Below are 15,559 nucleotides of genomic sequence, written 5' to 3'. Positions count from 1 at the left end.
GTTGCATGGCCCACATGGTATTGGTAGTGGGCAAGAAATGACTTTCTTTAGTTTCATGGGGACTTCAGTTGCAGCACTTGCTCCTTAAATCCTTTTGGATTATATGGGTGATTGCCTTGAATGCCTCTGAATAGCTTGTTGTATGATCAGGCTTCTAAATTACTGTCAGTTAAAAGGTACTATTTGCATCTTTTTATCCAAGTGTCATAGGCTGTTGTACATTTTTTGACTATGTACTTTGCAGTGCAAAACTTTCTTTTTTCAGACAAGTTATTTCTGTCTGAAAGTATTATTGTAGCTGCATAACAGAGCTAAATACTGATTACCTTAAAATGTAACTGAAAGAATTGCTCATTCATTTTTAGTTAGCTGCTATATTTATATATGGGTTATCTTGGGTAAATTGGCATAGATATGCTAACTTTAGTGCCACCATCGATTTTAATAGAGGTACAGCTATTACACAATGTCAGATTCTCAACCAGTGTGAGATGTAGATCATTATGGTCTCTAATACTTCAATAGAGAGACACTGCTTTCTGGGTAAAAGGGGAGTTCCTACAGAAATGGGAAATGATAATGCTGTATCATATATCGGGCTTTAACAGAACAGAGGGATCTTACAAATACACTGTGACCCATCTGAGCATTCAAATGTTATGCAGCTAAGCACGAAGGAACTGAAAAAAATAACATGACCCTTCCTGTGAGAGCTTATCTGGGGCCCCTTCATTCCTTCTGTATTGACAACAGACATTTTCTGTCAGATTCATGGGTTGCTGGAACCTCTATTCTGCAAACATTGTTTTAGACAGCCTTTGTGGAGGTCTCTGGTCACCTCTGTGCTGGCAAGTGCAGCACGCTGGAACTGTTCTCAATAGCTTCGGGTATCTGGCCAGGAACAACTGGTGCCCACCCTTGTAGTACTCTCTGTTCCGGAGAGCAAGACGGCTGCTTGTAAACCACTCTCCTGAGCTGTGCTTGCTGATCACTGGGAGAGTGACAGTTGGCACAGGCCAAAGTCCTTGTAGGTATCACTCCAATAATTTAAATAACCCCATCCCAGAGCCTCAGAGAACTGACTGGCACAGTGTAATTTCCTGGTTGTAGATGTGCCCTGTGGTTCAGTGTAAGCTGTAGGTATATTCATAAATAATACAGAGCCAGCGCACAGGTTGGTGCACTGAACTGCAGTTATCCACACTGTCTAATTGCTGGCATTTCCTGGCATCCTTTTGGCTCAGAAAGCACTTTCCTAAATAAGTCTGGGCACAACTCCTCAGACGGCACATATCTGGCTTTTGGAGAGAGAAAGGAGTCCATGTATGAGCTGTGCTGGGCCTCATGACCTAAAAGTCTGCATTGAACGGTCCCTGCCCTGTGTGTGGTATCTCCTTTCATTGCATAAGATACCCTGCATTTCAGCTACAGTTTTGACAGCTTTCATGAGCTGTTTGAAAAGTCTTAGAGCACGAGTCAGCTGCTGCTGCAGACAGTAGTTTAAAGCGACAGGTTCATCATGAGATGTTTTCTAATATTATTTTGTGAAGGCATCCAAACCACAATTATTATTGAAAACCAATGCTATACCTTGTCCAAATTATATATCTGTCTACATATCTGCTGTATTTACTGTTTCACCCCAAATAATTAATTAGCTATTCCATCTGCTTCAGCAGTTCTTGATTCAGATGAGGACCAAAGTGGAACCAGAAGGCTGGCTGGAGAAGTATCCAGTGTACTGCCAAACAAAACGTGAACCTCTGTCTGTGGAATCTTGAGAGCAGTGTGTAACCCCAAATCTTGAGTGACTCACGCTCTTGGCAGAACCACAGGTTCCCTTCAGCCTTCCTGCACAAATGCAACAACACACTGTGGATATTACACATTTGAAGAAGGTGACAGATCACAGTTACAACTTAGCAATGCGCTCCTGTCATCTGTTCCTGGTGTTGCAATAAGGGCTTAGAAAAGGGGAATGGGTTGGTGTTTGGGAGGAAAGAAGTAACTTGCTAAACCACAAAAACTGTTTTCACAAGAAATAAAAAATGTGAATATTGTTTAAAAATGCTTGAATTATTTGAATTTGAAGATATAAACTTCTGAAATTCAGTTTTATTAATGTAATAAATACTCATGATTATTTCCTCTGTGTTTTCAGAATAACATTGTTTGCATTATTATTTATAATGATTGATCTTAAAATATTGTTTTATTAGATGGAAGAGGTGATTGAAGACATAATTAATATGGAATCAAGTTTTAATGATGAAGGGATAGGATGTTCTGAAACACCTCTACTAATGCAAAGAACTGTAAGTATTTTGTAGAATTTCATCTTGCTGTTTATAATAAAGAATTTCATTGAGTGATTCAAGGATACATCACACTCCAGAGGCTAAAGCAGTACTGTCAGTGGGTTATTCTCCTTTCTCTCCTTTTGCTTGTCTTTTTGTCAAGAAATATTACAGGAAGGTGTTCCAATGTGGCATGATACAACTGTTTAAAGTGGTCTGAATAGCATTTAAATATGAGTCTGTAGACCATAGAAGGCCTTTTAAAGTTTTGCTTAAAGATCCTTTCCTTTCACCTCATCTAAAAAAGTCAAATCTTCTCCATGAAGAGAAGTGCAGTACAGTGCAGTAGTTTCTCCTGGGTCTCATGCTGAAGGAAGGGTGGGCTCTATTTCTTAATGTTTGTAAAGGCAAATTGCACTTAGTTGAATAATCTCAAGGACAAAGATAAGAAATATCACTTTTCAAGTGAAATGTTTTATAGGAATGATTGTAACAAACCATTATAATTTTGTAATGTCTTTTTGTAAGGAAATGACAGGGGATTAATGAAGGCTACTTACATTTCCATATATGTTACACATTTGAAGAGGAAGGATGGACCTCTTTTGGACACAATAACTCATAGACCATTGCTATTTGTGAAAATAACACCTATCAAATAACTGTAATGCAACACACTATACAGATGGAATGTCCTTTGTCCTCTCAACCCTGACATATCTTGGGAACCCCTTTCCCCATATTCCCCTCAGGGCCCCAAAATGGGTACTGGTAGAAGCAAATATCATCCTTGTGAAGGCGGGTTTTCCACAGGCTTTGACAGTCTACAAAGTTCATTTCAGAATATAGAGTCAGGTGCTTGCTCTTAATAACCCACTGGAGGAACATCTTTTTCTGACTACAGAGCATCACTGACTACAAAAATACATTAGGAGATCTCTATGCCTCTGTGTTGCTCGCTGCATAGTCTAGTACTAATCACAATTAATAGTTCTGTGAACACCTGGAATTTCCATGCCAGCTACAGAACTAATACAGTCAGTCTGATTTATACATATCTCAGTACAGAACATAGCAAATAAATGCTCCCTGGGGAGTGAATTAATGTTTTGGCTCAAATTAACACGAAGCAGGGGAGGATCCTTTCAAGTGTGGTACCGTGGGATGGTGAAGAGAAGCATGAATTCTGGGTTTGGGCTTAGACTCACACTCCCTCAACACCTTTTAAAACTGGATGATGTTAATCTATGCTAATTCCAGCCTCATTAGCCTTTATCTGCAGCCATGAAGGACATATTTTTCTAAAATGTATTGAATATCCTATTCCTGACAAGCAAGGAAATATGCAATGACTTTTAGGCCTAGCTGGTATTTTACTCACAATGATATGAGACTCCTGCAATACCTGTGGGCCACATACGTAATGGTAATTAGGGTTTTGTTTGTGCTGGAGAAATCACGAGGTTGCTAGATAAGCCAGGGAATAAAGTGTATTTCCAAATCTCTCTTTGCAGTACTGTGGCAAAATGAAGCCTACTTTGAACAAGGTGTGTGAACTGTGCCAGTGTGGAAGCAATCAAGCAGCATCTACTCTTTTGACAAAGACATGAAAGAAATGGGCAGATGGAGGTGGTTTCAGGTGTTTAGCTTGTGACTCATTGTTTTATGGCAACCTGCTAAACCTGTCTGCAAAATTTTGGTCATAAGCTGTGCAATAGAGAAAGATAGAGAGCCGGATAGAAAATTTATTCCGTATCTAATCTGGCTTTTCATCATCACGGTAAACTTACTGACTTTTTGTTTATCTGAGTTGAAAGTGTATATTTTACAACAGAGTTGGACTAGGAGACATGATTAGGAATGACAGAACATGTAAATCCCATGAGAAGAGGAATGGGGCTTGTGCTAAACTTAAAAACAGATTCATATTACTTCTTATGCACTACTCCACAAGGTGCGTGGCTATGGTGGCTGTCCTCAACACAAACTAAGATCACAACTGAGAATGAATTGCCTGTGTGCCTGGCAGATTTGGCGTCCTCCTTACACTTCTCCAATGTAATGCTTAAGTATTTTTAGGGTTGCATCTTTGTTTTTTTCCCATCTTGGTATTGCCTTGAATTTGTCCAAAGCATGCAAAGTAGTCTCTCTAAAATTCTTAAAAAATCTGAGTCTCCTGTTTTTTGAAATGGTGTAGGGTTTGGCATTTTTTCTGCAAAATCTTTTCTTGAACAAGCCAAAATCATGAAGCCATTTTCTTTTCTCATTTTACTCAATAGATAATTGCTGAAATTAGAGACTTTGCAATGCTACCTGTTGTGTGTTGCATTAAATTAATGTTTGCTTTAGTTAGATGCACCCATGCACTGTTTTAATGGCACATTAAATGAGGACATTGAATTCTATGAGACCACTCATGTGAATAATTGCTTAGAGGCTCATTGTCTGACCCTGAATTAATGAATTACAGACATATATTAGTAGAATCAGAGAAGTGAAAATGAGAACAACCCTCTATCTCTCATTAAAATTATTTCAGTTTCTGATGAGTGGATTGTCTGGCTTTTATTGTGTTTGGCCTCAAATTCATAATTTTATAAAACTCTCTAGTTTCAGGTAGCAACTTAATTGCTCAAAGTAGGGAATTGTCTGGCTGTGTTTCTATTGCTCTTAACAGCACCCTAATGGTAGAAACCTGCCTGTCATAGATAGTTTTCAGAAGTTGAGTTAAAATATAAGACTAGGTCCTCCCTATATGCAAGTTATTGATTCTTCTGAAAGTATTTCTAAACTCAGTTGTATCTGTCTCCAGAAAACATAACTGAAATAAAATAATAACTATTCATATGAACTATTCTTACGAACTATTCTTACGAACTTGATGAAAGTGGTTTGTTTGTCATGGAGAAGGTAGGATTTGATAAAGAAAACCTGAAGATGACACTAATTTATTTTTCATGTCATAATCATTTAATCTTATTAAACTCTTCACTAATAGACAACATCATATTTATCTATATTGTAAGAAATCCATATCTTCTCTCAGTATTGTACTAGGAACAATGGGTTTCTTCCTGACCTTATAGGAATCATTAAAAAAATGCAACAAAGAATATATGAGTAAAAGATAAATAATGTCAGATTTGGTGACAGGCATTTGAAAACTAAACTTTTTCCAATTTTATCAGACTTTCATTCATATTCAAAATCCTCACAGTCTATTAAACATTCCATAGTGAATTTAAAACTTATTATCTTCCAAATGTTCAGAACATAGGAAATGTAGATATAGAGGTTTGTTAATGTAAAACATAAATGATACCATCTTTAAAAGCTCAGAGCAAGTTCTAAAAAGCCATGATCTGCATTCCTTTTAATGTCTAAAAAAGGGAAGTTTAAGAAACACGTTGTATCAAGGGACGTGTGGAGAGCATTAATTACAGTGAAGAGAACCACAGAACAACAGTTAAAAAATAGCATCTCTTTGCTTTCCAAGGTTTGACAGTGTGTGACCTGGTGAAACTCTACTTGTTACTAAATGTTGTTTTGTTTTGTTAATCCATGTATACAGCCCTAGGACTCAGCAGAAAGGCCAGTAATTTAGCAAACACAACAGTGACTGCTATGAAAATGTCTGGCATTTTACCAGTACTTCCATTCAGAAATAACTGTTGTAGCCCAGATAATTACTGTACAGCTACTGGGATAATGTCTTCTACTTGACATGCAGTCCACTAAAACTTACATCAAAAGCATATAGGAGTTTGAATGGCTTGGAGTGAGAATAAAATGAGAGGATATTAATATTCTGCAAGGGTACTGGCTTCTCTGGCGCCATTCTTGCTGGGCCAGGCTGGAAAATAATTTAATTTCATTAATCCTTCCAACTTCTAAGTTGTATCTTGTTCTGATGCAGAAGAAAACAAAAGTATTCAGATGTATTCTCAAAGAAGCCTGGGGAGAGAGGCTCTGTAGCAATTAGGTGGTTGGTGGTGAGAGCTAAGGAGTGGTGCAGAGCAGTGCTTGGGGCAGAGCACTACCAAAAAACTGGACCTCAAAAAATCCCCTGTAGTGACCTAACTGGTGATCTGTTGAATCGAGTGGGCTGAATGTTGGTATTGAATGGCTACACAAAATGGAGCAGTTCCTTTTGGATTGCTTGGGAGAAATGGACAACTTTTAGCTGAAAACCTGGAAAACAGAAAACCTTTTCATTGATTTTTGACCATGTCCAGTAGTAAATAGAGCCAAGAAAAAACATTTATATGTTGACTTATTAATAATATTTAATAATATTTTCTTTAATTTTTCCCCCGAGTGATCTTGCCGGCAGGAATGTTTCCTGAAAGCAATGGTGTCTGACCAATAGAAAGTACAAATTTTATTATTATGTTTGGATAAAAGTACCATAAGTGTGATCTGAAGAATTATTCTCAGGGAATAGAATACCTTTGATAGTCCTCTGAAGAATTATTCTCAGGGAATAGAATACCCTTGGTAGTCCTAGACAAAACTGGAACAAATAGCTGTTAAAACAAGTTATTTAAAAAAAAAAAAATCTGCAAAATATTTTCCAAAATTGTTCATTCCTTTAAAGGAAAGAAATACTTAAAGATTTGAAGAAGCATTAATTCTTCCAATAGCTTCAGCTCTAACTGCATGCTGAAATCGTTATGGTGTCATTGGTCCTTTGAAGTTCACATCACTGCAGAGATTTAGAGCTGTCGTAAGCAATGAATCTGTTGCTGGAAACTTTGTCTGTCTGTGAATCTAACCAAATTACTTCAATCCTTCTCTGAATCTGACTTGACATACGTGGTGTTTATATGCTGGGAATTAAAAAAAAAAAGAAAAGTTATTGCTGTTTTTGTCATTTTAATGAAATGGTACTGCAGCTCAATTGAAACTTGTTTTAATCATTAGATAATCAGAGAATAATTATGTGACATTAAAACATTTTATTGGATAATAATCTATTATTATTTGTTATGATTAGAAGCAACAGCTAAGGGGCAGCAGATCCCACAAGTCCCTTTGCTAACAATCTCCTGGTTGCATGGTGTAGGTAGGAACAGAACAGCACTGATTTGCCTTGTATGGAACTTCTGGTTTTGAATAAGTGTAGAAAGAAAGAATGAATGAATGAACTACCTGTCATGGTTTGCTCATTTTCTGGACCATCCCCATACAACCCTGAATTCAAGACAACCACTGTTTTCTTCTGCACACTGAGGAGCTCTGTGTTGCCGCGCACTGTAACAAGGGAAGGTGTAGATAGATTCTTCTCAGCTTTCACATCTGCTTTGCTCCCTCTCCAAGAACTCGAGTGGCTGCGTGTAAGATGAGGGGACCTCTAGTGAAATAATGAAAAGGCTTCTGTAACTGACTGGAAGGAAAGACTGGAAGAGGGGGGAATCGCCAGCAAAGAGGGGAAACAAAAGCTCCTGGGCATGCTGGAGGGCAAGGGATTTTCCCACTGTTGGATGTCGGGGGCTGAGTTAGTGGGACAGCCAGGCATGGGGAATGGCAGGAGGACAGGGAGGGCTGTGCAGGGACACTGCCTAGTGGCGAGTCACCTCTTGAGGGATGCAGCAAGGCTTGGTGTTTTGCTCACATCTCTTCATTTCATGGATTCACAGCACACTGTTGCACTAAGATTGGGAGCTACAGTCTGCTTCCAGTCCACTTTGGAGTGAATTCCAATGGGATTATGCCACTTCTGTCACTCTTGAAGGGAAACTTTTTATGGAGAAAATCCTCAGTTGCCCTGTGGCTCACTTGCACTTGGTCAGCTACTTTGGCATTTGAAAAAACGTTGTACAGGCACAGACTAGAGGTTAGGTCAGGACAAGATAGATGTTTTCCTTCTTTAATTTTTATGCTTCTGTTAACTACAGCTAGTATAAAATTCTGATTACATCTCTAACTCTGCATTTGATTTTATGGAGACACTATTTATTGATAAAAGCACAGTGCAGTCTGTCTGCAAAATCTCACTGCTATTAAAAGGTCTTTGAGGTCACAGTTCCTCATCATGGCATTAATAATTTCTGTTTGCATTAATTATTTGTCAAATACTGATGGTTACCATCTGGATGGATTACAAAAACTGCTGTCTGTCCAATTCCCAGAAATCATACAGAAAAAAAAAAAAAAAAAGAAATCAAGTGGGTATCCTCCAAAGTATTTTATTCAATAATTGCTGTAATTATTCAATCATGAAGTAAAAACAGGTTTCCATTAGAGGTGCACATGTTACAGTTTTGCTGATCTAGGCAGCCCCCTGCTGCATAATCATGAGTGTTTTTTATTTAGTGAATACTAATGTCATTTGGCAACCTTTAAAAGTTTATAAAATCTGCTAAAGTTCAAAACCATTTTAGAGAAAGGGCCAGAGTAAACATTAACAACCTCATTTGCTTAGGTTGGGTAACTTGAAAAGGCTGCATAACACCGATGAAAATGCTTTGCCAATCACATTCTACACTAGATTAGTCTTAAAGTCCAAGGAAGAATCAAAGTTCACTTAAGCATAAAAACTTCTGTCTAGCACTCCCTGTTATCATTTCCAAGTTTAAGGAAAGAGAAAAATGAAGGAGAAAGAACAGTCGGTAGCTATTGAGGAAATAATAGACTCCTCAAAAATAAAACTGGTGAGCAAATATTTTCTTTGTTTTTCTCCAATAGTATAAAGGTGCTAGATAGGAAATTGTGGCTTTCAGTTGCAGAGAACTAACAATGAAATGCACAAACTGAGAACTTCTCAGGTCTGTTTTCTGTAGCTGGAGGTGTCCTCTGCTCTCACTGCCACTGCTGTTTTGAATGTTATACAGGTGCCAGATGAAGGTTTGTTTTCATTATTTTACACAATATAGCAGTTTGAGGCTGAAAAGGGCAGTGTACAGCTCTCTTGTATGCTCTAAATACTTCAAATGGATTGGGTATGAGCATTTGCTATTTACCTTTTACTCTAGGAAAGCTCTTCACAACATAGAGCGTACAATACTTTGAGTCAGGAGAAGAACTGTTGTCCACTTTTACATAGCTGCAGCACTCAAAAGCTGTGAAAAATGCCCCAATAGCTCAACTCTAACACTCTAACAGCACAATGTCTGATAAACCTTCTCTATTTTGAGAGCAGACCCTTCGGGCTGCAAGGTGCCAGAAGATGCAAGCTTCATGCATCTGGAGTAAATTTTTTCATAACTGTGAAATGAAGGAAAATTTCCTTTTTTACTCTGTTTTTCTCTTTTGGAAAGGTAAATAGACATAAAGGGAAGTATTATTCTAAAATACATAGCTATTTGTGTGTAAGTTCCTCTCACAAGCATGGTCTTCGTCTCAGATTTGAACAGAGGTAAGTGAAAAGGACAGATAAAACAAGTTTCTAATTCTCCTAATATACACTTCTCACTAATTTTAAGCTCCTGTGCAGCAGGATCTGCAAGCAAATTCCTGCTGTTTAAGGCCACCAGGCAGGCTCCATCTTATCCCAAAGCCTCTGCTGCATGTCTCATGTTGTTGTCTATATAGAGCAATGCAAGTCTTGAAGTCCTTAGTAGATGGCAGGTAATAGAGAAGGCTATGTTAAGCTCCTTGGCATCTGTAATGTATAGGTTATGATTGGTTCTGGAGCTAAACTTTACGATTTTATGTCAATGGCATTTACATAGGTTGAATAAAAGACTTAAGAACTCACAGGAAACTGCAGTGGCTCCTTAATCTGTTCTGCAGGCAATCAAGCTTCTTACTGCAAGATAAAACTAAATTGTGGAAAACACAAAGATTTCTAGAAAGCCATTCTGAGGAATAAACTCCTGAAAGATACAATTGCTTTTCTTAGCTTCTCCATCTGTATCAGCCAAGGCTGATTTTAGCATCTATATTAAAGAGAAAATGCCTCATAATCTAATCCTGCAAAAAATCTGTATATCATTTGTCCTCCAGCCTCAATGTTTCCTGTGTTTTTATACTGACATTAGTTCATTGTTTTTAAAGAGAGAATTTGAACAATTTGGTGTAGGCATTTATATATGGTAGCCAGATAAATGGAAGAAATTAGATGGAACCAGGAATTAGTGCATTAGTTGCTCTTACTAGTTAACAAGCTAACAGAGCTGTCATTTAATTGTCATCTTTGGGTTTCAGACCCTGGAGGTTAGCAGGGCAGTACTCCTGTGATGTTTGATTTCCAGTTGTAAGTTGGATGATGACAGTATCACAACATCACTTCACTTTTGGTGTGTGTTTCTTATGTTAGTTTTGTAACCAGGAAAGTCAAGAACAGCTGAAAATGTATAATTAGACATGATAACTGAAAGAACAGAACTCTCCTGCAAAAGGCTGATTCTCCAGAAAATTCCTTTGCTTGGTCATATTTGATCAGACATTTCTCTAGACAGTGGACTTCTGTGTGTATGATCAGGGCAAGAATTTACTGTAACTGAGAATACGAACAGAGTTCATTTTTCTCTGATGAATAATGAACCAGCTTGATGATCATTATTTGAAGTTAAAAAATGAACCAGTTTTCATGCATAATACATAATATGTAATATGATATATCTGAACATTAAATCCCTGGTTGAGGAGCATGTAATTATAAACCATGTTAAAGATAAATATGGAAAGAGATACAGTTTGTTTAAAGGAAAACAAGTCTGAATAGGGAAGCATTTGCTTTTCTGCTGTTCTCTTTAGATAATAAAAAGAGGAACTGGAACATCTGTGATTCTGTGATTTGGATATTCGTTACTACTAAAGACCACCTATTTTCAAATATATGTATTTTGGATTGTAATTACAAATGGAAGTAAAACATTTAGCTGTGAATGCAATATTCTTGTTCTAGACTCTAACACTGGTATGTTACAACTTTTATGGCAGTTGACAGTGTAAACACATCCTTACGAAGAAAAAGGATAGCACAGTTGATGTTGTTCAACTTTATTGAAGCAACATAGCAACTGCAAAAGAAAACCAGAGGTTGAACTCAAGTCTTCTGAGTACAGGACTTGTATTGACTGACACCTGCCTGCAATTCCTTTAAATGAGATGAAAAATCACAATTTACTGAAACACAAATTGAAGATACAAGAGTTACCCCGGTTTTCCCCTTTGCAAAATTTGGAAACACCTGGTGGTATAGATATTATAATACTATTTAGAAAATGGATTTGAAATTACTGAGTTATTATACATACATTGATCAACTGCCTATTTGGCCAAATTTGAAGTTCATCTGTGGGCTTCAAAGATTGGAAAAAAAAGTTGCGTTTACCTGTCATGAATAAACAGGAAAGAAATTACAAGAAATTAAGCATGTACTTTTTATGTTTTATACCCCAGTAACACAAATACTGAACAAACTTTCACCTGATATGTAAAATGAACTGTCGACACAGTTCCAAATTTAGATTTCTATGTTTGGGATACATATATGGCATAATAGTATAAAAGTTTCATAAAATCCCTACTTTGTTTTTTTTTTTTTTTTCAATTAAAATGAATAAACAAGAATCACATAGAAAAGGATTGATGCTATCATCATTTGGGGGCTAAGAAAGAGAAGTAGCCTTATTTTACAAAGCTGTCCTTTGAAGTGATGCTATCAATTAGGTTCATGAGAACATTATTTAAGTGGGCTATATTTAGGGAGGGAAAGAATAAAGTATTGTACTAATACTTCACATTGAGCACTTTATTCTAGATGCGGTCTGAGCAAGTACTAATTTTTACCATGCATCAAAAGAAATTTCCTTTTGCAGAAGCAGTACTCAGCCTTTCAGGTTAGGTAGCTACAGTTTATTGTTGTGACAAGTCAAGCAGCCTCTGTTGTGCTTTCTTGTCACTTGAGTTTGCCAAGTCTGTAGGCGCACACAGCATACATGTATGCCATTCTTCTGCAAATGCAGGAAATGTAGGTGTGTAGACACACCTGGTGAGTTGCATGTCTGCAGTTACTACTGCTGGAAAAGAGGATAACAAACAAAATTTCTGCTAGCAGGACTATTCCTGCAACTTGCTTCCAAATTTCCCTCTTTTTTATAGACTCTTCTGACCTGGGTAGGATGAAGACCTCTGGTAGAGGTGGTCTGGTCCTGACCTCTGTATTTTCTGTGGACACCTTGACCCTTCTGATCATACACTTGGGCTTGTGAATGTGACTGTGAGGAAATAAGACCCAGGGAGAAATGGTAGCTGGAAATAAGACTCCACTGACAAGACAGTCCCTCCTGCTGTCTGTTCCCAGGTCCCTCAAGGGACATCAGGCTAGCTAAAGAATTGTTTTGTCCTATCAGAACAGTCCGGATACCTCTGGTGAAAAGCTCATCCTACCCTGGGCTTAGGCTTTTTAGGTAGCTGGAACATGTGAGGTGTCTGTTCTTTAAAAATGCACATAACCTCCATCACTTTCATCATTTCAGGCATCCTTTTGGACATACAAAAAGCTGTTTGCTACTGGAATTAGTCTTTCTAGCTAGTCCTGCATATCTAGGGTTTGTTGATTGTAGCCTTTTATGAATGTATATTAGTAAAATGAAATAGAGATTATATAGAAAGTAACTGAAGAGGATTCTTCTTAGGTTAAGGGGCAAGCTAAAGACATGATAAAGGTTTTGTCGAAAGAGAAGCTATTAATTAAGTGCTCCAAGAATCAGTCCTCAGCCTCAGTTTATTTAATATTTTCATTACTGACCTTGGTACAAAAAATACATTTATGCTGATGAAATTTACTGAGGTAGCAAAAGTAGAAAGTATTGCCAATACAAAGGAGGATGACGATATCATAGAGGAAGAATTATATGACTGTGATGACAGAATAGTATAAATGGAAGGAATGTAACAGTACTGAGTGCAAGGTCATTCATTTAAATACTAATAACAGGAGTGTCTGCAGTAAGCTGAGAGCTCATTAACTGGAGATGACAGAGAAAGATCTGGTTACATTAGTTGTTCAGAGGATGACTATAAGCCATCAGAATAATGGGACTGCAAAAAGGAGATAAATTTGATCTTAGGATCCATCATGAGAGAGATTTCCAAGAGACACAAGGAATATCCACTGCAGAATTCACTGGGTAGAAAACTTTAAGAATGCGGTAGACAAAGAAAGGTGTCCATCCTTTAGAAAAACTAATTCAAAGCAGGAATGGTATAGAGAGACCTGTTAAGACATATCATAGCATGGGAAGTCTGACTAAAGAAGCATGACCTGTTCCACTTAGCAAAGCAAAGGCTTAAGGGAGAGACGGTCACTCATAATAATCGCACAGAGTGGTAAAACAAAAATATTTGTAAGTCAAAGGAACACAGACTTGAATGTTTCTGTAATACAAACAGATCACACAAAGTTCAGTCAAAGTGGAAGAAATGCTTAAATAGTATGTGATCATGTAAGTGAACACTATCGTGACATAGAGCTGTCTAGGCTGCAGGAGAGAAGGCACAGACAACCCTTATTCCTGTATTTCATCATTCCTTCTCTTTCATTCATGGAAGATATGGAAATGCTATTTGGTTTAAGTCTTCCTTTTAAATAATATAATATTTACCAAGACCTGCCATGCTATGAGATTTGCAATACTACATTATTTTCCTGGCTTAGTAATGTATTCCTTTAAAACAAAAAACAAAACAAAACAAAACAAAACAAAGCAAAAAAAAACCAAACATGACTTGGTATTAGAGACTGTGAAATGTGAGCACAGCTGTCTATTGCTAGATATCTATATGGGCAACAAACCCTTCATATTTACCACACAATCCTGCCTACATAGCAGTTCAGACCCAACTAATGAGTATAACAAGGTCCTCTGGATGAGACCTTTGCAGGACTCATCTTGGACACTGCCTGTGGGCACAAGGTCACAGGCTCTTGAGAGGTGCTGCTGAGCTCAAGCCAGGCACTCGCTCAGGTTCTTCGGCTGAAGTTTGCTTTTATAATTGGTCTAAGCTTCAAAGTTGAGCATCTTTCAAGACTGAGCCCCGTGAATGGAAATTCTCATGTTCCAGTCTTTGCACACAGGCATTGAAGATCCCATGACACTTTAAACAAAAGGAAGAACGTTAACCCCAGTGTCCTTGCCAAATGCTAACTTCGTTAATTACAGTCTGCTTTCTTTAATTCTCCTTGCAGTTTTAATTAGATATGGTATTATTCTCTTCCTGTACCACATTGTCACTGGTTATTCCCACTTAACCATTTGCTGTGTTAAAGGTTGTTAATCTTTTGTCCAAAGCTGGCTACATTTTAGAAGCAGGAAAAATGGCTAATTATATGCTGCTATTTTTACTATGTGTGGGCTCACCCCTTACGAGCCACTTGCATCTAAATTCTCAGGCACACATACATAAATATATGTATCATAAATGGAAAAGTTAGAAATTATGTGACTTGATAGGACTTTTTAGAACAACACAGGTGTGAACCAATATAGCTCATGACACCTGCAGGATAAATATGTAGTTTCCCAAGACTTATGTATTTTCATACCAAAGTGTTTCCACATCTCTAAACTGAAAGTAAGGACATGTTTTTGATGCAGTGTAATCAGCTGGAGTTTTAAAGTGCTTTGGGATTCATCAAGTTTGACAGTGCTACATAATTGTAAGATCATCAACCTACACATATCATACAATTATGACATTACAAATGATTTGTACTTTTAGTAAGATAGCATTCGATTTTTGTAAGATGATGTCAATCTGTCTATTTATCTTGTAATGTAAAACTGGAAAATATTTGGAGCCTCACACTGAAAATCTTTCACCCATTCACATGACATGGTAAGAAATATAGTGCATTATGGTATATGGATTTGCAGTGCATATACAAACAACTAGATGTATTTTCACACACGATTTCTATAATATATTTTGCTATATATTTTAATTTTGTAACTTAAAAATCAGTTGTTTCCTAGATGTCTATATTCCTAAACGAGATTCCTTCTTTGGCAGACAAAAAAAGTATCTTTCCTCGTGTTGTATCAGAAATGGTCAATGTCAATGTCAAGATTGTTCTGAATGTTCAGTAACATTAACAAGGAAATACCTTGGGATTTTCCATGTTTGATATCAATGCAGGAAAAATTCAGGTAGAGAGTGTCAGCAAAATACTTTGATACGCTTTTTACTTTGTATTTTTAAAACTGCCCCATAATCAGAAATATGATTATTTATCAAGAAAGATCTAGTCTGGTTTGCTTTGTTGTTCTTATGAGATTTTTTAAGTAACAGTTTATTTGGAAATTTTCACA

General features: G+C 37.2%; 1 protein-coding gene across 6 annotated transcripts in view; it reads left to right on the top strand.

The window, feature by feature from the left end:
* The window catches only part of TFEC (transcription factor EC), a 68,646-nt gene that overhangs the window by 34,153 nt on the left and 18,934 nt on the right, over positions 1–15,559 (top strand). For 3 of the 6 annotated variants that reach the window (XM_071803325.1, XM_071803323.1, XM_071803326.1), the window contains exon 3: positions 2,220–2,315. In XM_071803325.1, coding sequence (XP_071659426.1) covers positions 2,220–2,315 — 96 coding nt within the window. Of the gene's footprint in view, positions 1–1,676; positions 1,899–2,219; positions 2,316–8,842; positions 8,951–15,559 lie in introns of those variants that run through there. The other 3 variants (XM_071803328.1, XM_071803327.1, XM_071803329.1) reach the window with 3 other exon arrangements.

The sequence above is a fragment of the Patagioenas fasciata genome, chromosome 1 (assembly GCF_037038585.1).
Source record: "Patagioenas fasciata isolate bPatFas1 chromosome 1, bPatFas1.hap1, whole genome shotgun sequence".
Classification (NCBI taxonomy): domain Eukaryota; kingdom Metazoa; phylum Chordata; class Aves; order Columbiformes; family Columbidae; genus Patagioenas; species Patagioenas fasciata.
The sequence above is the reverse complement of the archived record's forward strand: the minus strand, read 5'-3'. Positions and strand labels throughout refer to the sequence as shown.